This window comes from Nelusetta ayraudi, unplaced genomic scaffold, assembly GCF_046127955.1.
Source record: "Nelusetta ayraudi isolate G7.1 ecotype Tasmania unplaced genomic scaffold, CSIRO-AGI_Nayr_v1 ptg000094l, whole genome shotgun sequence".
NCBI classification, from domain to species: domain Eukaryota; kingdom Metazoa; phylum Chordata; class Actinopteri; order Tetraodontiformes; family Monacanthidae; genus Nelusetta; species Nelusetta ayraudi.
The window spans coordinates 2,447,389-2,470,775 of NW_027466144.1; the positions used below are offsets into that span (position 1 = coordinate 2,447,389).

General features: G+C 48.7%; 1 protein-coding gene across 2 annotated transcripts in view; it reads right to left on the reverse strand.

Annotated features, from left to right (window-relative positions):
- Positions 1 to 23,387, reverse strand: part of plxdc2b (plexin domain containing 2b) — a 54,313-nt gene that overhangs the window by 25,410 nt on the left and 5,516 nt on the right. For both annotated transcript variants that reach the window (XM_076047598.1, XM_076047599.1), the window contains exon 3: positions 4,432 to 4,655. In XM_076047598.1, the coding sequence (XP_075903713.1) occupies positions 4,432 to 4,655 (224 nt within the window). The remainder of the gene's footprint in view (positions 1 to 4,431; positions 4,656 to 23,387) is intronic.

The window sequence follows — 23,387 nt, forward strand, 5'->3', positions numbered from 1 at the left end:
CAGTGTTTCCGGTCTCCTTTCGACGAGTCCTGAACTTGTGATTTTAGTTTAGGTGCCCTTGAAAAAAGCAAATCACCAAAACACAAATAGATTTTTTTAAATCAATCATACCCGCTTTTTGGGAAAGCTTTGACAGCAAGTACAAAAAAAAAACCCAACAAGTGGATAATGGCTAATGCCTTGGCAGCAGGTTTTGAATACTGAGCGCGGTGAGAGGGAGACAGAATCGGATAAGCAACGAGCAAACAAAAAGAAACAACGCAGCAGCCGGAATGTTTTCACTCATCAGAACCGTCGGACTTACGAATTCCCACAGAATCATTTGCAGAGCCCTCGGGGCCTGATTCACCACGGCCTCACAACAAAGAGCGCTAAATTGTGCGCTCGCGCCGACAATTTGGTGCTGCTACAAATACGGCAGAGCAGAGGTGGAACGTTTTAGAGTGGGACCTCTGTGTTAGTTACTGATTCAGTGCTACGTGCTGTTTGGAACTAAGTGGCTGCAGGTGCAGAATATGTTTTAGTGTCACGAGAAATTTTCTTGAAAAGGGTCCAAAATGGCACAATCTGCAACACAAGAGCTACCTCCTCTGCACAAAGCTGTGCCAATTAGCATTTTCAAACATGCTGAAGACACTCACTGCAATCAGCTGAAGTCACAGTGCAAGCACTAAAATTTACTCAAGAGCGGACGCTCATTAGTCTGTATTTTGAAGCCCTCTGGCGTTAAAACCTGATTGTTAGATGGAGTGACTTTGCAGGTCAGCGTCCACATTCGGCTGGCGCTGCAGAGTGCAAGGGCGTGTTTAGAAATAGGAGACCCGCTTTAAAATTTACATAGCTGGCCTGTGTCTGCGTGGTTTTTGTCATGGTCCTCATAAATGTCTGGCTAAATAAAACGCTGCCACCTGACAGCTGGAAGCTACTTCCAGAGGAACTTGAGGTCACGGCCCCGTGTCGGCTCGCCTGGTATGCAGACGGCGCTCTCAGGTGTGTTGTCCTCAGACTGAGCCGGTGCTGAGAGCGGTACTGCGGGGGTGGGGGGTTGGTGTTGCCCGAGGGTCTGTGAAAGAGTCCGGCTGAAGCAACACAACCGTAGCTTTAAATACTTTGAGCGGCAGTTGAAGTCTGCGGAGCTCGAGTTTGTCCGCTTTTCTAAATCAAGTGCACAACGACCAGCCTTGAGATCGTTGACACGCTCGACCCTCTGCCCGATCTGCTCTACCTTGCGGTCACTGAGGACACCGGCTGGATGGAGAAATCTCACACAGTGAGTCACAGCCGAGCGGGGCGCCAGACAGTCTGCAGCCGAGGCTGCTGCTGTTAACCTGCGAAATGAATCTGCGAGAGAGTGAACAATTCAATTCAAAAAGGACCCTTGTGGATGCTGTATCTACTTTCCCTTTCCTTCCCTCCCTCCCTCCCTCCCCCGCTGCCCTGCTTCCCTTGCTAATGCAGTTTCAGTAAAACAAACATGTTTATGGCACAAACGAAGCATCAGTTTTAGCGCCCGAGTTCTGTGGGAACCTGTAAACGGAAGGATAAAGCCTCTGGGGTGGGAAATAAAGATCTAAATAAAATGTCTAATGTGGAGCAGAAGCCAACAGTTTTCTTGCCCACTTAATGCCTTAATAAAGTCGGGCAAACAGGTGAGGGGACGTGTGCACGCGCTTGTGTGTGTGTGTGTGCGTGTTGAGTAACAACAACAAGCGAGACGGGTGTTTGCTTCTCCATTTGCAACAACACGAGGCAAAACAACGCAGGAGGAAATGTTTTCGGGACGGTATGTGCATGTGCTTGCGTGCACGTGAGAGGGACGCAAAAAACACTACTGGTGCACTCGGAGTTGTGTGATGTGAATGTCTGCTGGTGGTGGTGCTGGAGTGTGCGAGTGTTTACGGTTAACGATCAAAGCTTCCTCCCCCTGTTCCTCCTCGTCGTCCTCCTCCTCCTCCTCCTCACCTCCTCCTCCTCCTCCTGCAGCCCCAACATGATTAGAAGCCGCAGGAACGCTTAACGAGCTGTCTAAGCCTGGGCGGCCACCGCTGCCGCCGTTACAACACAGCGCCTCGGCATTGCGCGTCATAACAGAGCTGCTCAGTCGCTGCCTTTCATTTACATAGTCCCCCCGACGCAGCCTGAACCCTGTTATTAACCTCCAGCAGCAGCAGCAGCAGCAGCAGCTGCACCTCCGGCAGACCCTCAGAAACGGCGGGAGGCCGGCTTCATTTCCTGTGCTGGTCCCTTGGAGGTCCAGTTAAAAAGCCAAGGACCATTTCCAGGCCGACGGCACATCAACAGCGGAGCCGCTGCTACCAGTAGGTATAAAATACAGCGTGCCACCGGCCTTCTTTTTCAGGTCAATAACTCTTTTCTTTGCAGAGGCGACAAAATGTTATTTTTAGGTGCGGCTCAAAAAGAGGTGATGATCGATTGGTTATCTTTTTTGAAGAGATCTCTGTTGAAAAGAGCCATAAAAAAGGGAGCAAACAAGCACGCAAGAACATGTATTGACGGATTTAGTGAGCGTTTAGATATTTGGCTGGCTAGTTTGGCAGAGCGCAGCTTCCCTCATCCATCTCTGTTGTTGGAAGGCAACCTGGACGAGGATGCAGTTAATCACGGGAAGCAGCCATTGGCACTCACACCTACAAACGATACAGTCACCAATCAGCCCGACGTGCACGTCTCTGGACTGCGGGGGGGAAGCCGGCGGGGAGAAACCCACGCAGGCACGGTGGGCGAACGCGCAAAAAAAAAAAATCTGGCTGCACCGAAGGAGTTTTTCTTTCTCCACCATCACAAAAACACATCTTCTCCTTCCCTTCTTCTTTTTCCCCGGTCTGATCGCAGCCCCCAGAATTTGTGTTGCGCCGCCGGAGAATCGTGAAAGGCGAGCTGTGCAAACAACGCCCTCTCCAAAGGCACATGCGCTGCGAGCTTGCGTTGGCAGCCGCTGACGTCTGAGGGGCTAAATGATGTGGAATTTACTGCAGCTACAGACGACGGCCTGGTGAGAAAACCCCCAACCGCAGGGGCCGACGGGAGCCTCCGTGCCCACGCCTGGGCTTAAACCTGCGGCGCAGACTTGTGTTGCAATGCGATATAGTTTGTTGGCAAAGGAAAAAATAGGGAAAAGAAAATGATGCACGCGAGTGCGATGTGTTGATTCGATTATCGATTAATTGTCGATTAATAATTTAATCGATCAAATTAAATTTGTCACAATTAATTGAACATGTTTTACACGGGTAGTTAATATCACAGGAAAAGTCGTCGCTTATCAATTCATCATTAATCGATCAATAAGCTCAATCAACTAATGATGAATGAATTAATCAATAACTTGCATCCCCAGCTGATTGCATACGGAACATTTTCTGAGTTGACCTTGAAAAACTTTTTCCAAGCCAACATGAAGGACACGGCCTCCATGTCTCTCTACTTCGGAGGAGAAGGAGGAATAATGACTTCCATTTTACCTTTGAAAGTTCTGACTTTATGCGGCCGCCATAGCGCACCACCCACACCGCTGACTCCTCCTATTATCGAATCATTAGAGCTCTTCTCGGGCGTTCCCGCCGACGGATTTATTGATACTTCCCTGGCGCACTCCCTCTCGCTTTCGCCCCGGCACCTGCCAGGGTGGAACAAATTACACCTCTCCTCCTCCTGCCGGCGAGTCACGTGCGATTTCTGGCAGCGCGTCTCGTCCATCCGCGACCTGAGAAGAGGTCTAATCATCCAGGAGAAATGGAAACATCTGTGTAGCTGTGCACGGCTGTTTGAAATTGCATTAAATTGGATGGGTGGGAGAGAAATTCTCTCTCTCCACACACATATATATATATATATTTCCAGAACTTTTGAAAGTGGGTGGATGCCAGCAGGCAGTTGTGTGCATCCCAGTGAGTAAAAAAAAAATAAAAAAAAATTGCTTTGCCAGGAGAACGTGAACACCACATTTGCACTCAATTCAGACCGAAAGTTGGCTGATGTCAGATGTTCCTGCGCTACCTTCAGGCACCTCGCCAAATCACGCACGTCAAGGGCGGAGTTTCCGGTTAATAGTTGTGACATTTAACACAAACCTGGACGAGACGCCAAAACTCCAGATTACACTTAATAAGGGTTGAGGACGTGTCGTCTGGGTGCAGCACATTCCAGCGCATTCCCTCTGAGGGAACACAGTGAGTCCTGTATTCACTGCTTCAAGGAAGAACCGTTTAATGTGATTCATAAAGTGGAAATTAAAATCAATGCGGGAGGGGCCCTGCCCGTGTATGACCCATTAACCTTTTATATGTTACTTAATACATCAACATGGAACAAAAGAAGCTTTGAATATGACACGGACATAAAAAACACTTCAAAAAAATTAAAAAAAAATAAATTCCAAACTGCTCCCTGGTCCTTCCTTCCTCCTCCTACCTCTATCTGGGAGCTGTTGTCCGTGTCCTCCGCAGACAGCAGGCCGGGGAAGCCGGGCTCCTCCGCCGGAGGGACCTGGTCCTGCTCCTGGCTGGCCCGGTTGCTGTCCATGCTGCGGGGGTTGGGGTGGAGCCACCTCCTCCACCTGTGGCTGTAGAGCGACACGTCCACCGCCGCGTCTTCCTCATCTCCCGCCTGCGCCGGCACGTACGAGTAGGAGGCCCCTGGCCAGACAGAAGAAGAAGAAGTGAATTGATGGAATGCGCTTCATTCAAATGGAAATTGAACATATTACAGTCAGTTCCACTGCAAGTGGAAGGTGTAAAAACATGGTAAAAACATGCAATAAACGGCTTCCAGCATTCGAAACGTAGAATGCTGCTGACTGACTGGCTGTATCGTGGCTGCATACATGCACCACAGCAAAGGTCACTGGGTTTAACCAGCAGAGCGTGTTTTCCACTCCTCCCTTTTTCCACCCTCTCAGTGGCGCACTTCTTTTCCCACAACCCGAACCCCACCTCCCTCCCATCAGCGGCGGCGGCTCTCAGGCGGAGCGGAGGTGAGCAATCAGAGACGCTTCAGATGCTAATTAAGCCCAAAGTGGAGATCCTGACAGGCTCACCCTGCAAAGCAAGAACCGTCCGCTCTTCAACGGTAGGCGCACGCCCAGATACAAAAGCTGGTGCCGCTGCACGTCCACTCAACACGCAGAAACAATCGCAGACGGAAGAACTAAAGTTGAACGTGTAGATGCCGCAGATGTGGGAGTGCTCTCCAAGAAAAGACTTAAAGGCAACCCAGTCACGCTCCATTTGCCTTCTACTCTGCCTTCATGAATATGATGATTCCCTTTACTCTCCCAAACCAAGAGCCCATGTCTGCAGGCCTTTTGCACACCACCGTCCACGGCTCTACGGCGCCCTTGAGGCTGCATTCTCAGCGGTCGCTGCAGCCAAATTCCCCTCAATGTCTCTTTTTTTCTCTCCACCATATATCTCTATGGCGCTTCCCCGGCACCTCACTCTGTCCCTAATGGTCATTAGTTCCACCCAGCTCGGACAAAGTAGTCCGGGCGAGCTTCCTGTAAATGCCGTTTATAGACTTCAATCCGAGAGGTACCGCTACGTCGACCCTCATCCGCCCCCCTAAAAAAGGGCCCCTTTGTCACTTCTCTGACATACAAGTACGGCAGAAAGCTGGCAAACACTGGCCGCTTTGAAAACGCGGCGTGACTGCAACACTGGGCCCTGGAATAAATTTTTAGCTTTTTTTCTTTAAAAATTTCCCAGCGTCCGCGGGTCCTGATGAGTCACCTTTAGAGGAAGCACAGGCACCTGCGGGTCTATTGTGAGCGTTCGCGGCCTATTGTCGAGCATGACGCCTTAAAAAGGAATGAAACTGAAAAAAAAAGTCCTTCCCCACAGTGTGAGACTGCTTCACGCCTTTTGTGTGACGGGAAAACCTTCCCCTCTTTGCGTTTCTTTCAGTGGTGGCTGAAAAGCCCCTGCATACCTTCATCCTGACTGTCGTACAGCCTCGCCGGCCGGACTCGCATCTGTCAGCACCTCTGAGTCACAAACTCCGCAGGGCCTTGTTTTTTTTAACCTCAAACATTTCAAGGACACTCGGGAAGGTATAAAACTGCAGGGCAAAGGCTCCATCTGTCTTACTTTTCTGATGCAGTGCAAGGAGAGAGTCTGGCGTGAATGACAAACAGACGAGCCGAGGCGCCGCATTCCATTTGCATATATAGCGCGAGCTTGTTCTGTACATTTTAATTCAGCAAAAGGAGGAGGTCACAGTCCCTATACGGCTCTTCGATCTTTGAGTGTCAGTGCGCCGCGTCTCAGCGGCCAGCGCCCGGCAGCCGCCGTTATCAGCGCGGCAGCAGACCCCCTCGCTCGGCACTCTGGAGGACCCGCTCTGCCAGCCGTCGACTCGTGCCGATTCTATTCGCACTGAGTCACGGATTCAACTCGGACGTATTTACATAACTCTCGGCTGTCGGCGAAGCCCTTAAAGGAGCGATGCGCAAAACAATTTGGCCGCAGTAAACATCAAAACAAACTCGGGCCCGGCCTCGGTGGCCTCTGGTGTCGTGGAAGTGAACATTTGCTGACAATAAGATTATAAAATGGAGCGGCGACTGTTTGGCGGACAGCATCAAGCGATCTGGAGACCTTTCATGTAACTGAGCGTAATTGGCTCGGAAATGGCTGACTGGTATGGGAAATAAAGAAATAGGAGGTTTTGTAAAACCCACTTTGGCTTCGGCAAAACTGTGGATCCTCACATGATCAGCACCATCCTTGTCATCTTAACGGAATGGTTAAAGCAGAGAGAGCGCACTGGATGATGTGGACCATCAATCAAACACCGACTCTTTAAGACTGCCTCGGGTTGAGAGACAGACCAATCACGACTGCCGTCTCCGCGTGAGCAGAACTGCGAAAATTATACACGAGCGTCAGTCTGGAATTATTCTGCAGACTGTAGTCTGCTTTCTGAACCTGCTTCAGCTTGCTTTGTTTGTTTTTTTTAAGCTATTCTCTCTTAAAAAAAAAAAAAAGCAGCCTGTTATTAAACCAGACACATAAAGCCATAAGTCTGCGTGAAGGAGAAAACTGAACACAGATTAAGAGAAAAAAAACAACAAACGCACAGAACAAAAATAAATGTGAGGAAGCTTTGATTCTTAGATAATCTGTGCAAAGAGGCAAAGTCACACAGTTGCACTGTTGGGGTTTGCAGATATTTGAACATATTCAGAGTGTGTCTTGAAGATTGAAGATTCAAGAGGACGCGCTACAACACCCAACTTACGACCTTCAACTGTGAGGAACTTTTCTTCTAAGTGAGAAAAGTGGAGGGTTATAAAGAACATCCAGTTTTTAAAACTCTGACGGCGTTAATTAAACTTTAGCATAGCGCAGCAGAGGGAAAGATTTCATTAACGGGAGACTAATGTTGGAGCTGTTTGTGCCCTGGGCCACTGTAAAGATGACAGGTGTCAGAGGAACAAGCCTGTGGGAATTAGGAGGCGGGGTTTGTACAACCTCAGCTCTGGTGATTTCTAATCAAAGCTTGCCATTCTTTTTTTTTTTTTCGGGAAAACAGCACCATCTCAAGGCTACAGAACAGTCAGGACAGAAAATCCGAGCGATCTGCGTCGCAGAGCAGAGCAGGCAACTAACATACCCAGAGCGTAAAGCATTAAACCCCAAAACACAGGCTATAAAGCGGCAGAGCAAACCATAGCGGGGGCCGCTGTCACCGCCGTGGCTTGCTTTAAGTAATTGGTGGTTGCCTTGGCTCAGACGTTGGTCAGTTAAAGGAAGCGTATACAAAAAAAAAAAGAGAAAGGGAAGGGAAAAAATGGCTTTGGCACAGAGACAAAAAAAGAGGCGGGGAACGGTGGGAGCTCAATGAGAAAGTGCGCTTCCCGAGCGATACGAGCGGTCAGGAATTCTGGATTCCAGTCAGGCACGGTGTCTGGCTCATATTTCAAGAGATTGAGCGATATACTGTCGGACCGTGAGGCGCTGGCTGTTGGCTCCCCTTCCTCTTTTCAACTTTGGGAATAATCAGCAGAAGAGTGCGGCGCCCCCCCCCACCACCACCACCCTCTCCGCCTCAGGGGCCTGGACTCACTCCACCCAACCAGAGCTCAGGCCCGGCAGACCACTTCACGCACAACACAGGACCCTCCTGTGAAAGATTACATTTTTTGTCACTCCCGCCGGTGCAGACTATTACCTGCTGTCGGAGAGGCGTATTAGAGGAGGTCAGCGGCTAACCTTGGACAAAACAATCATCTGCAGAGAGGGGAAAAAAAGTGGGGGATAAATCTACCAAAACCCTTACCCGGGACAAAAGAGAATCAGTCCCTGGAGGCCTCCCCGTGATTGCTAAACAGACCTTCAAATTGGAGACGGTGACATCCGTAGCAGCGCAACAACAAAGGCCTGGCGCTCATCCACGAGACTGTCCAAAGAGCTCGGCATTTGGGGAGAGAAACACACCTACCCGGCCAACATCTGAAACCCATTTGGCCGCAATAATCGCCGTGTCATGCACCGCATCCCCCTCGGAGAGTCGACGACCTCCATCATTTCTCGTCGCGACTTCACTGACGATTTTATTCGCCGGGAAACTTTCACATCTGTTCCACATCACGCTGATGATGACTGATCACGTGAGGCTCTGCAAAGCGTTGCGAAACATTTCGTGACAGCTCGGCAGGCGCGGATGGTGAAGCGGGGGCGGCGTCAGCTGACTGGTTGCGACTAAGGTGTGAGGCTTCTTGCGCAAAGTATCGGCGCATTATATCGTCTTGAATAAAACATGTGGATTTAGGGCGTGAGTAACTGCAGAACGGACTCACTCACTCACTCTTGTGCTTCGAGTGTGACTCATGACCAGGAAAATTAAAAGCAGAAGATGGTATTTCCAAGAAAGAAAGACAAACAAACAGTAATGAGAAAATGAACAGCCGCAAGGGGAGGACAGTAAATTTGAAAAATGCGAGGATCCAGATTTGGAGCTGGATTGACGTCTTTTATGTTGACTGCAGGGGTTGCAAATCACACCTCTGCTGTGCATGCAGCCCGTGCCTACACATGGCATTATGCCATAGATCGCTCGTTCACTGAAGCCCAAATAATAAATTCTGCTGCATTAATTCTGCAACAACCCTATTTTTCTGTCAATCATTAACACGCCAGAACTTGCAGCGTCAGGACTGAGCTGCTCTACGCTCCAGACTCCCATTTGTCAGAGGTTTTTAGTGCTACGCCGGTCCTTTCAAATATATATTGACCGACACAAGTGCTTCAGGCTCATTGACCAAATGCGCTTTTCAGCTGCTCTGAAGACAATCGATCCCAGAGATGAATCAGACACGCTTGTGTGAAAAATAGCACGTCTGTGGGAGGCGGCGGTGGCGGCGCCTTAGCCAGGGATTGATTGCCAAGTTTAGACAGGCTTGCTCCAAGTGTGTGTGTGTGTGTGTGTGTTGTCTGTGTCTCCGAATCTGCAGAGGCGGAGATTGAGCGACTGTGAATGATTTCAAGTGTGTTAACAGTGTTTTCTTTTTTCCCCCCCAACTTCCTTTCCAGCGCGAGGAACTGAAAAGAGGTCAGACGGGGGCCCTCGAATTCATCCTCGTCCTGAGAATCCGACAGCATCACCAATCACTTCCTCAACGAGCGGAGCTCGCTGCCGTTTCAACGCACGCAGACGGCAACCGCGGCACTTGAACGAGGGGAAAAGAAAAGCGCTCGTCCTCCTGATCACCTTGAACCTCCATTCAACGCGTTCAGTGCTTTAAAACGCCGGATAGCAGGATGAGATTTTAATTAACAGTCTGTTGGATGGCGATGATGAGTGCGCTTGTAAATTAGGCTGCGCGGCTTTCTGAAATTTCCATCCTTATTATTGTTGCGATCCGTCTATCAAGTAAAAAGGAAAATTAACACACCCACAGAGACTAAAGGGCAGTTTGCACAGGAAGCTGAGACTGAGATTTTCTACAAGCGTGGGGGTAAATCTGCCACTTTCCAGAGATCAGTAGTGTTTCTGGTTAGTAATTAAGCATGCAAGGCTGCAGCACTTGAAGTCCGAGATGAAAAATAATGATGAGGAAAAACGGGCATAAACACAGATGTGCTGTGAAACGTATCTCTCAGTGAGCAGATACCAGCGAACATTGCACATTCCAGCCGATAGGCAAAAAAAAAAAAAAAATGTAAATCTTAAAGTAAACTATGAGGAAAAACAAACAGCACCCTCCCACCCACAGCCCCCTGGCCACACCCTCCCACGGAAACCAAATGCGTAGCATCTCTGGAATCGCACTGCAGGGGGAAAATCCTGCCGCCCGTGTTTACAGTGAGGAGGAAGATTTCGGCGTCACACACGTGCAGAGACGCGTCTTGCATCTTATTTTGACACATTGACAAACTGGCAAACTGCAAGTCACAGCCAAGTCGGCCCCGACGCACAGCGGCGGTAATTGCTTCAATCTCTTACCACCCATCTGCGAGGCCTTGTGACATTCACAGAAAATCAATACTAAATATTGTTCACGGCGCAACATTGCCGCCCCGTCGCGGCTTTCCACCGTGCAGGGGATCAGCAGAGCGGCAGGTCGGGGAACAGATGGCTGCTTCCCCACAAATATCGCCTTATACTGGGGCTGACTGCCCGTGTGGAGGAGCCAAACTTCAATTTAATTAGCAGTGAACACTGGCAATTAGAGGAGAGGATTTCCTCCTTATCTCCAGCGGAAAAGCTGCAAATTACGGCGATTTGACTTGAGAGAAACTATTCTCCGTCTCAGGAGGAACTTCTCTCCGTTCCGACAGGACAAAAGCAGAGCAAAGAGGTTTCATAGTCGCCAGTGCAGCCCTAATTAATTTCCAGACATAATTCATTGCAGTTTTATTTTTTTTTGTTTAACTGATGCACTAATTAACAATGTTTAAAGAGGATTAGATTAGAAAAACAGATTTAATGAAAAAAAAAAAGGTCTTTTGGTCAGAGACAAATAAAAGTTTCCAGAAATGCATTCCTGGCGATTCTGCCTCGGAATGACTAATATTCTGCAAAGGCCAGAGCGGTTTCTTCAGGGAAAAGCGACAACGTGCAGATCGTGTTGGAGATCTGATGGGATGCGGGTGGAGGGAGGGGAGGGGGGGGGGGGTGGGTTTATCGGCTAGGCCAATGGGGTCCAAATAAAAATGTGAAGGAGAGGCGAGGTCGATGCAATTTACGGCCCCCACGCGGCAGCTCGTTCCTGCGCCCGTTATCAGCCCGGGGTTTGTCTGATTGGCCGAAACGACTGTGTGACAAAGTTGGCCGGCTTAAGAAGCCAACCGAGGGTCAGACGCCAGGCAATCAGACAAGCAGCGAGTCAGCGAGCGGCCCGGACGGAGGGAGAGAGGGAGGGAGGAGTCGCATTTTTCCAAAATTAAACAGGAAGCAGTGACGGGAAGCCTGGATATGACCGTCTGCTGTTACTTCAGGAGCTCATGGCGCCGCTGACGACACGGTGGGTAAACAACAGCGATGTCGCAGCCTCGAAGAACCTGCTCAGCGCTAGTCAGCCCCTTTTTTTGTTTACTCCCTCTGTCGGAGGATTAATGAGAGCGCGGCACGAGAGCGTGTTGTGAAGGCATGTGCGGGCTTGTTGCTTCCTCGCCCGCAGGCCGCAAGCCGTCGCCGGACAGAAGGATCGCGCTGAACAACTTTGGTCTGCGTGCTAACGAGTCGCTGTTAAAAGCAATGACCGCCTGTGCCGATGCAACGTTGTTGTCGTTAATGTTGTTGTTGTGAGTTTCCCCTCCTCGCTCGCTGACATTGGCCGAGCTGACCGCCGCGCTTCCCGTCTGCGGTTTCCCTCGATCGATTCCTGGAACACGGCGATTGATCTGAAATACTTCTGACCCCGGCGGAGGACACTGTGGTGGAGGGTGGGGGGGGTGGGGGGGGGGGAGGGGATAAATTGCTCAAACCGGAGTGGATGGCAGCACTATTTGTCTTGGGTGCAGCGTTTGAGGCTACGCTGGAAACAGGCATTTTAGTGCCCTCTTCACAAACAGCTCGTGGAGGCTCTGGGGTTTGAATGCAAATCAGACAGACGTGCCCGGAAAGTTCCTCCAACTTTCTCTCTGTTTGTTTTGGTGCCCTGGTGCTGCTGCTGCTGCTGTTTATGTTGTTTCCTGAGGTAGTCCATCTGGATCGCTGCTTCTCAGGTGGCGATGAAGAGGCGGCGCAGGAGGGATGAGGGCCAGCGATAAATGCACCTTGGCAGCCTTTCAGTTCCTAATGATCTTTCTTGTAAAGGAGAAACTAGCCTTTGTTTTGGCTGAGAGGACATCAAAGTTCAATCAGCCAGAATGCCATTTGTATTGGTTGTCTCGTGGCTTCATTTAGCGAGAGAGAAATGAAAAGCCTCGCTTTGTTTATACAGATGGGGGGACATTCCCTCTTTCACGAGGGCAGAACTTATTGGTCTGTGAAGTGACTTGACTGGAACAATCACAAACATCAGCTTGAGGCACAAAATCGAGAAAAACAAAAATGATTTATTCCACAGATGGATTTAGATTTTTCGCAAGCTCAGAATTGTTGTGGAGCCTATAAAGAAGGGCACAGCAGAAAAACAAAGACCCGGCTGCAATTGTGCCATTGTGTTGGACGACCGCGTGGAAATTTGACGGTGCAGCTGCAACATCTTGACATTTCATGGGAAAGAGAAGTCTCGCTGAAAATCTTTCTGTTTTCAGGACTCTCAAGTGTGACGAGTGCGCCGCAGACCCTGCCACCCACTCTTTCCCTCTCCTCATGCCATGCTTCTGGGCACCCTGCCATAAGAGCTGGGCCCCCATGTTCTGCTTCTCTGGGCTTCATTGATCAAGCCCTGGGGCCCCGGCAGAACTGCCTCAGCCGTGGGTAGCTTCTCAAAGTAGCAGGGAGAAGGAGAGGGAACAGGTTTGCTGCACCAATGGGCTGACGCCGCTCTGCCAGGGGATTTATTTATATCCTTCGCTGACTGGAAGGAATCCCACATTCCATCACTTATGCAATTTACACAGGTGAAACAAATGTTGCAATAATGGCTTTTACAATGGATCCACTCTTGTGTTTCAGCAAAGTTCGGAAACATTATTTTCAAATAGAAATCATTTATCTTGATAAACTACAGAAGATGAATAGAATTTTCAAAAGTCCTTCAAAACTCATGTTTCTTTCTGAGGTATGTGCAACCAATGGACGCTAGCAACCTCTTACACTTGCACGGAATGAATTGACTGCCAAACCCACAAACCAGACCAGAAAGCAAATAAAATGAATAAAACACGATGTGCGAGATCTAACAGACACACTTATCTTTCACCCGCACACACACCAAGTCTGCAAATACTATATGGCTCGGTCAAACAGTCAGAGCGAACACTTTTTAAAATGAAGTGTGAAGCTATGGACAGCCAAAAAGAGGCTCCGACAGGGTTTGGGTGTTTAATGTGCAGCGGTGTGAGGTTATGATTAAAGGCAGTGAACAGCAAGAGGGTACCGTCAGAGTGACGGTGCAGGGGCAGGAAATGCCCAGTGGGAGTTGAACAAGAGGCTGAGCGGCTCTGATTTCTGCAGAATTCTACCTGCTCTACCTGCTCGAGCAGCAGCAGCAGCAGCAGTTCCATCCTCTGGCTTTACACCAGCTGTCTCTTAGGATTCAGCCACATGAGACAGACCGCCTGCGGCTTTACGGGCGGAAAAAAAAAGAAAGAAACAAGGCTCTGTTACACACCAGGGTGCCAATGAAGCAATGCACCTGACAGAGAGGACGGAAAAATAATGATAATGATGATAGTAATGTGCAGAGTCTTGGAAGGAGCAGCCCAGTTTTGTCGAAAGCCTCACGATTAGTGCGAGGTAATGACGGCCATTGGACAACGATCAGTCCTCCGCTTCAAGTGTGAATTCGTCCTTGGAAACAGACAGAGTTTGTTGTTGGACAAGGAAAAATAGCTACTACATTTGCATACCATTACTGGCTGACAGCGAGTTAGACAGATTTGCAAACCCTCTTTTTCTGGTCCTCCTCCAAATGTTGGCCATACAAGCCGTAAAAAAAAATGAGATTAGATCGTATTTTTCTGCAATAGATTTCTTGCCTGTGAGACTGACTGAGCTTCAACGTCATAATGAAAAATCGATTGAGATTCAAAAAAAGGGGCAGACGGGAAACTGGAGCACAAAAGAGAAACTGGCCGGCTTTTAACCGGGAGGTTTCATCAAAAATCCAACAAATCCGCAGCGGGAATGAAGCCACTGCAGGATTTGTCTCAGACGAGGGCATTTACCATTACCGGCTATTTTCTGCAGCTCACAAAGGGTGAAGACAATAACAGTCTGGAATGTTTTGCATGGAGGTGCTCCGCCGCAACACGTGACAGAAACTCTTTAAAGACAACAGAAACAAACAAAAAAAAACATAACATGAGTCCCCCGACACGCCAGTCTGCTCTGCAGGCGCTGGATACAGATTAGTTGTCATGTTTACGACCCCGTCAGTCAGCGAAACGGGTCACCGCCCAGACAAAGACCTGCGGGAACATGTCAGAGGAGGGCGTATCGAGATGCTGCCGCCGATACGGACCCAGTGACCTTGACAAACAGGAGCGCTCAGGTCCCGAATAACAAAAAAAACTGCACGTGCTCGGTAGCCCCTGTGCACCTGTGCGACTGAGCGGAAATTTATTCCTCTTTGCACCAGTTGTCATTAATCCGGAGCGTCGCCCCATTACAAGTGGCACGGCAAAAAAAAAAAAAAAAAAAAAAAATCTTGCATTTACAACTTTGCCCATTGGTGCGTGTAATTAAATGGGGACATGGCAGTGCGCACACGTGCTCAGAAGCCTCTCGAGGTAATTTGCAGGCGACTCTTCACACATTCAAGCACCATCTCGCGCCGGATGAGCGAGAAAGAAAAAACGACTAATACCTTCACACAAAGCTAAAATATATATATATAGTTTCAGTATTACATTGCTTAATTAACAACAGGAAATATAACCTTAAGTATTAATAAAAGAAAAAGAAAAAGAACTGGAAGGGACCGCGTGCACCACTGCCAAGGCCAACCTGGGCTCAGTCTTTTTCAAATCATAGTCCAGGTTTCCGCCCAAGAACGTAGCCAAGACACAGCAGAGCGCACTTTAATCCAATTCCATTCGACTTCACTCAGCCGACTGCATTAATCCCACAGCGGCTAATTAGCGGCGAGCAGGCCATATGCAATATGTAACGGCGAGCAAGCCAACATACATACAGCTCGGTGCCAACGCCAAGAAAAGAAGCTCAAGTGGAGGCTCGTGTCGCGAGCGGCCAACGGGATGAAAATTCACTTTCAAGACCACCGGCGCAACTTTCCAATCGTCGCGTACGACGACTCAGTGGAAGTGGGCAGCGATGTTGCTGCGCCTCACACGTGAACTCGGCGTGCGGTTGGTCGGTTGGTCAGTCCCATCAACCCCGTGGGAAAATGTTTTGCATTGGACGCTGCGGGCTGGGAATGCTGGCTGACGGCGAAACAAAGAGCGTCCCGACCGTGTGGAACCGGTTGTCTGCGTAGCGTCAGCGCCTTCCCGCAAGGTCTGAGGTTTCAGAAGAATGTCTTGTTTTTCCGCAGTAACGGCTGTTTCCTCCAGGGGCGGCGGCAGCAAATCAAAACTGACTGGAAGATCTGATGCCGTGACTGGGCAGGAGAGTGGGCTTGGCGGCAGCAGCAGCAGCACGAGGAGGACTCTGCCGGAGTCTTGAGGCTGCGTATTCGCCCCATCCAAAAACCCGAAAGGAGTGCACTTTATTTATAATGAAACACCTACACTCTGTCTGCTATTATATAAAAAAATAAATGAAAGCCTCCACAGGCAGTAAAGTCCTGAAAGCACTGCAACTCAACTGCAGAAGACCGAAAGAGAACGGGGCAAAGTATGACGATGAAAAAGAACTTAAAACTTTTCCCAGACGATGGCGGAGGTTGAAGACTGTTTGTATTTATAAAGTAAAGACAGAGAGAGAGGGAGAGAGCGAGAGCACAAGCGGAAGGCAGCAGGAGAAGGCGATGAGACGGAGGAAGCAGATGGACGTCAAGCAGGTGAGAGAATGTTGCTGCCGACACGACAGGCTCACAGCGCTAACGAACTCGCGGCAGGAAGCGACGCCACAGCTTCGGAATGGTCGCTGATGCAGCAGGCGGGAGTCCGACTCTGCCTTCAGGTGACCCTGTAAAAGTCGGAGCCGTTAAAATAACAAAACAAAGCTGTTCCACCCCGGGGTGGATGAGCTCAGAGCCTGCTGCGGTTCCCTCGGACCTCTTCGCTTCAACTCCGCTGGTCTTCTGTTCATTGTCCTCCTTACAAGGCCAGACCTGTTTCTCTCCCCCCCGCCCCCAACGTCTGTCTCCCGCAGATGTGCATGGTATTCCCATTACTCCTTCCCTCAGGACCTCAGCTGAGCGCAAAACTGGAGACCGGAACAGCTGACAGGGGAGGAAGCTCGCTGAAAACAAACTCAGCCCCGCAACCACTGTGAGCTCATTAGGTCAATGTATTTCTTTGACCGCTGCATCCGCGCTACCTTCAGGTGTCACTCCACTGAGATTACACAGACAGACACGAGACAGACTGCCAATCTCACGTCAAGCCGCTCAAGTCGGAGAGGGATGTTGCTGCGTTCTCACGTCAACATCCCGCCTGTCAGGAGGTTGTTTCCTGGAGTCAATAGCAGCGTTTCCATGACCCCTAGAATTGCACAAAACCTAAATATCGCAATAAAAAACCGGTAATGGGAACACATAAATGTCAAAAAACCTCTTAAAATATCACAAAAAGGTTTTGATGCTCTGATGAGGTGGTTTTTCAGACGTATCCATATAGAGGTATATCACGTGACCAGTACACTTCAAGTGAAAATGGCAAGCTGTGTTTGGATGGCAGAAGAGACAGAATATTATAGTAACAAGGAATCAAAGAGAAAAATATAACAACCATTCGAAATGCAGATTCATGCGAGAAATTGTGTACCTCCTCAAAGTGGGGTCTCGTGGGATGGGATTTTACAAGAATTATGGCTTACGCGCTTCACAATGGGAACACCTGCAGATAGCAAGTGTGCTTTGTCAAAATTTTAGAAATATCACTTTTATTTTGAGCAAAAACTGTCATGGAAACGCAGCTACTGGGAGGGAGTGATTCAGCCAGCCGGCGTGTTCGCTGTAAACAGTACAACCCGAGAAGGCGAGCGGCAACATGAAAGAGTCCAGCACACAAAGCGCAGTGGACACCAGTTAAGTTCAACCGAGCCAAACGGATTACTTCGAGCTAATCCTGAGCAACACTTTGAGGGACGTACCAACTTCTAAAGGCATCATGTGTTCATGCATTTGCTCATTGATCAGAGATCTTTCGAGCGTGCGCGTGCCCTTGCTTCGCATTCGTCCGCGAGTATCTGTGCGACCTGTGAGCGCGCGTGCTTGATTTGGCCACGGGCCGAGCCGAGCTGCGCGGCGTTAATGCGTTGGCCTCCCTCGCACTCAGACCCCGAGATGAATTTAGCCGCCGGGCCGCCAGCCGAGTCGAGAGAAGTCAGACTGAGGTCTGATCTCGCCTTGAGAGAAAAGGTCAACGCTGGGAGGGAAAGAAAAACAAAAAAACAAAAAGGGATGTGGTAACCACCTGCCCCGTCACGCTCAAGGTTTCCTCACTCGTTCAAAGTCCTCACAGCAGGCACCACGGCGTGTGTGTTACCTTGTGAAACCATAAGGACCCATCGGCGCAGAGTTGAGCTGAATCCAGCAGGCCCGACTTGGCACTCGAGACTGAATATGAAAGTTCATCACAACCAATCCTCATTAGCGCCTTTCTACCCAACAAAGTGCAGCCTTTCATGATACGCGTGTATTGATATGCGGTTCACATGGTGTTGAGAGTTTAGCTATTTGGTGTCTACACAAATGCAACTGTTTCCTGCTGCAAAGCCGGACTGTCATCAGCAGGTCCTGGATGGTATGATTAAAAATAAAACAGCATCTCCAGCAACCTTGAGTCCGTTCAGTGGTCTCGCACTGATTTGTGATGAGACGTCCTCGCGGCCGGCGCTGTGCTTGGAGTGATTTTGGCATGATATCGATTGACGTTGTCTTCCAGCAGGTGCAAACGTAATGTTTTCTGTGCCGTATTGATTTTTTTTTACGCTCTACACATCATCCTGACGAGGCGGCAGGTGAAGGACGGGCCAGACGGCTGAACTCGGATGACGGATGACCCGGCTGAAAGCGAGACTCTCCTTCATCTTTCACCGGCAGGAGGAGCGACATTTCCCATAAATAAGAACAATTACCTCCAGGCAAAAATATTGAGCGCTAAATTTGCGTCCGAGTTATTTTCACAAGTGGCCCACTGTTTTACGAGCAGGTGGTCTTGAAGTACGAAAAACAATGCAGGTGTGTTTGCCAGTAATATTTTAAAGGCAGATAGTTGGATAGCTGGAAGGGAAGCCATAAGGTGACGCACCAAATTCTCATAGTCTTGGGGGGGGAAAAAAGCCTGTGAGGCGTGAGAGGAGAGGCAGCTCACGGACTTGCGGTTTATTCAGAACAAACCCCCAGCCGGCCATCGACGGTCCTCTGCTGCCATGTAGCCGTCTCCTCTGCGGCTGATTGCACCGCAGCTGGAACATTTAGAAGGAGCTTGGAAATGTGCAGCCAGATGAGATCTTGATTGTGTCTTGGCAGAAACAAGGCAGCTGGAATTGGGAGAATTTGCCCGGCGAGTTCCAAATGAGATAGAGGAAAAAAGGAAAAAAACAAACACTGTTAAATGGCTACTCGTTAAAAACACAGAAGCACATATGAGTCTTCGATACGAGGAAATGGAAAACATTTTCAAACCAGCCACGTTTTAAAGAACTACATTTTATAAGTTTGTTTTGTTTATTTTTTACAGCAGCCAATAGCCAACAGTGGGTTACCACTGTTTTTCAAGCAACGCTAAAACTAAACTTTGCTCCAATCAATAAAAAGAAGGAGTCCACATGCTGTTCACTCATGGAGCTCGATACTCAATAGAAGTCAATGAGCATATACAAGCTCAGCGGCTCCCTGCTGACTGTGGTTTTTGTTGATCGCTGTAAAACAAACTGTATATTTGCCTTTGGTGAGCATTTACTTTTATTTTTATCATTACTATAATTCATGAGTAAATTTGGTCCCGGCAAAATACAAGTCAAAGTAAAGCCACCTAATCCACCTGTTAAAACACAATCATCGGCTGACAGGCGAGGGGTTGCTGCGAAAGCTGCTGCTTTATGACCCAAAGCAGAGGCAGGAAGCAGACACACACGCGCACGCATGCACGTTCAAGTGCGCACATACGCACAAACACACACAGAATCGCTCTCTTGGCATCCAAAACCATTACTGGTCCTAATCCTTCCAATTTATTTGTTCAGTCCCCATTGTTCTCAGAGATAATACGCAAACAATTATATTGTCTGAGCGAAAAACCTGATGAGCTGTTCTCATCCTCTGATCTGAGCTGATACTTTGCACCGATGAAAAGGGGGGAAATAAAAACTCCTACCAATTTTCCATTTGGAAAAAGGTCAACAAGAGACATGCAGGCACAGTTTCCCAGCTCAACAGCTCTTTCAACTCCATCGTCCAAACTAAACTTGGTTCTCGGATGCTGACGCCTCACATCGCCAACATCTCAACTCCTGAAACGATTTTTCTCAACTCCTGGCTGATGACCAAACATTTTCTGTGTAATTGGAGAGGAAATGTGAAGAAAATTCCCCTCACTGAAATGAAATAGATGGCAGATGCACGTCTGATTTGAAAACATTAAAAATGATGAAACTCTAAATTTTGGGGACATGCTGCTTTGCTCCATACTGAGCATTTGCCAGCTTTATAATTGCTTTTAAAATTTAATTAGGTCCTATTAGCTGAGAAAAAAAAGGTAACGTGCCTTTGAATGATCCAGTAAAAAAATCATTTGTCACAAACAGCTCGCCAGCGGTGACATTATGGATTATTAAAGGACTGAGTGATGGGCAGGCATCTTCAAAAGCTAAGCGGCCCGTCTGTCAGCTTTTGGGGGACAGGCCTGAAGCTGTGAGAGAACATCAAATAACTCATTTGTATTCATACCAACAGTCCTCATTCCCAATTTTTGCTTCTTTTCCATAAATGTTTTTTTTTTGATGAATCAAAAGTTTGACATTTCAAGTTTGACCCGACTTCAGTCGCTTCACTGAAGCAGGAATTTCATTTTTCCTCAGACTTGAAACAAAACTATTTTTCTTTTTTTCTGCGTGTCAATTGACTTCCTCACAACTCTTTGTTTTTGGCTTTAGGAACGCCGCTAAGAAGAAGCTGAGTTGGCGGCGAAATGAGTCTCCACCTCCATGTCGCCGCCTGGATCACTTTCAACAAAGGTGGAGGGGTGGCGGGGGGGCTTCGGGTGATGGCGAGCCAGCCAGACGTTTAATCAATAGCTGGAGCCTCTTCGCGTGAGACACTTATCAGCTTTTGGTTGCTGCGGGACACCGAGCCAATAATAAACCCCTCAGCTGAGTGTCTGGGTCAAACAGTGGAGGGACATTTGGAAAGAAACGTCTCTTTAAGCTCGCCATCCGACTTTATGGTGCTGCATTAAGCTGCATAACGCTAAAGCAGGACAAAAACAAGGAAATCCATCAGCATCTGAGCAGATATCTGCTGCCGCCTCTCCTTCATACCGTGAGATGGAAAATGATTGATTCTAACAAGGACTGATTGGACGGTTATTATTCACGTCCACCCTACCTGTTCGAGGGGAAGGGCACGTTTATTACCCTTGCGCGACGGCATGAATAACATATTCCTAATTAAAGTGCCCGCGCTAATTTGCTCGCCATCCAATTAGAGGATTCTGGGTCATAGACGACAAACGTGGTTTGTAATGGCGCTCGATTAGCACTTTATGATGTTATGGTTTCTCCCACTAGCGGACAAGGAGGATTTCTCTTTTCACCCCCTTCCTCTAATGGTCCCGAACACAACAAACAACATCCCTAACACACAACACTTGTCACATTTCTCAAGGCAGGGATTGCGTGAGCCGCAAAATGAGCACTATTTGGCCATTATAACACAGCGGCTAAGAGCTCGGGGCAGCGGAGGGTTCCACATTTCCGATGCAAAGCCGCAGAGTGCTTCAGCAAGACAAGAGCCGGAGCTGAAGAGCATCCATTCAAAGGCAACGCCCTCAGAGAGCCGCTAGACAATGACAAGACCCAGCCAGAAGGGAGGAAATGTCCTAAGTAAGGACTGTCCTCCAGGGCTGAAGAAGGTGAACAAAAGTGAGCCAAGATAAAAATCCATCACTCACACAAAGCAACTAGGCCTTTAACCTATAAACAAGTCCACATTTTGCCTCCACCAAAATCAGGAAGCTGGTTTGTACTCTATTAGGACTCAGGGGGTCTCCAGTTACCAAGAAGATTTTGACTTTGTCCACAAGACAATACACACAGACACTGGCTGGAGGGCATACAGGAGTCTGAACAACTGGAAGAGCGAAGCCTTACCAGACGCACTTGTTGTTTCTGTGGTTTCGGCCTAGCGGGCTTATTGTGCATATTTAGGCAAGTCAAACCCAGAAACGCGATGGATAAACTAAAAGGACTCTTAGGCAGCGGGTTTCTTGTTTACAGCTCGAACAACAAGAGGACGCTGGAACTAATTTGTCTTGTTTCTAGGAAGCCTTCACCATGACCTGCACGGAATACATGCCTGCCTTTTGGAAGAGGAGGGTTTCTTCTTATTCCCAGCAGGCCCTGGTGCCTGCGAGCCCCAGTGATGAACAGCTAAGCTCAGACGAACGCGGTACAGATGGGGCCCATTACCCCAATTGTGTTGAATCTTTATGAGTCACGCAGGGTGGATTCCCCCCAAAACAAGGACTGTTCTTTATTCAAGGCACACTAGGGTGGCAGACCAAGTTTTCCCGCACTGAATACCACCGAGTTCATTAAAAAATTGTGCAAACACGGAGACTGAAAAGGGAGCCTTTCACATGTAGGGCAGCAATCAAAAAGTGTTTGTGTCCATGCTTGGCATCGTCCATATGGGTACAGATGTGGGAGAAAGATTGGAGAAATTGGATGGAGTCAAAGCTGGCTAATTGCTGTAAATATATTTCTCAACAAGCCAAAAATCGCCTCAGCCAGGTCCCGCTGTCCGGGTTGCCTCGTGAAAATAGTCTTGCCAGGATAAGACTTTTCCAGAAGGCGATCTGCAGAGACATTTTCCAGGCAGAGCAGGAAAGACGGCGCAGTCTGGCTGGCCTACAGCGAGGGAAACATGTCTGCAGGAGTCCCACTTTCAAAACCCACTGTGTAACATTACTAAGGCATGCTCAGTATCAACAGGCTAATCATGACAATGGGTGGTTTAATGGGTTTAATCCCAGGAAAAAGCAGGAACGCCACGTGTAATTGATGGCTTTCTGTGTCAGCCGGCTGCTCACACGATAAACAGACCAATAAAGAGGTCACCCTGCACTGCCGGTGGGGGAAAAAAAAATCTCAGCTCGCCAAAAATAAACAATGGCCATTTGAATCCCGCTGACAAGAAAAAGCGTGAAAATCAATCACATTAGGCAGTGGATTAAAAAGGATAATTAGCTGATGGTTGTTGTTGCCTGTTGTTTTTTTTTTATGTGCTATGCTGGAAGACAAGGCTAAAGGATATCACATGATGAAAACACAAAAGCACCCAAGAACAAGCCACATGTGCGCCTCATCAGTGGATTGATCTCAACCAATCCTTAATTTCACTGACAGGTAATGAATAGAGGAAAAAATTCACACCTAGTCTTCTTGTGCACGCCAGTCAATCAACGTTCACGACGGCTAATGATGCAATTGTTGTTGCGAATTATTCAACAACTCCATTTCCAAAGCCATAAAACTGCAGGTTGAAGAAAAAACAACCTTTTATCTGCTATCCGTTTCATACAAATGAGCAAAACATGTGAAACTAGTGAAGCCTGAGAAAGCGTCGAGGGTTCTCGCGCCCGATGGCTTCCCTCGCCGCCGCCCGGCCAAAAATACAACACATGGGCACGAAGGGGAAACGCTGACGGACACAGCAGACAGAGAGCGTGAGAGAGGAAACTTTCGCACACACTTGCGCGTTGGCATGTAGCAGCACGCCGCAACCCCCCCGCACCCTTTGAGTGACACTGGCTTTTGTGAGATGAGGCCAAGCCACCGCCCAGCGCCGGGTCTCAGGATATGGAGCCTGTCGGGCGGTTTGGTGCGACAGCCTGAGCTGTCAGGCGGCCACCTTATCTGCTTTGGGCATGCCCGGGCGCCCTCAAACACCACACATGACCCTC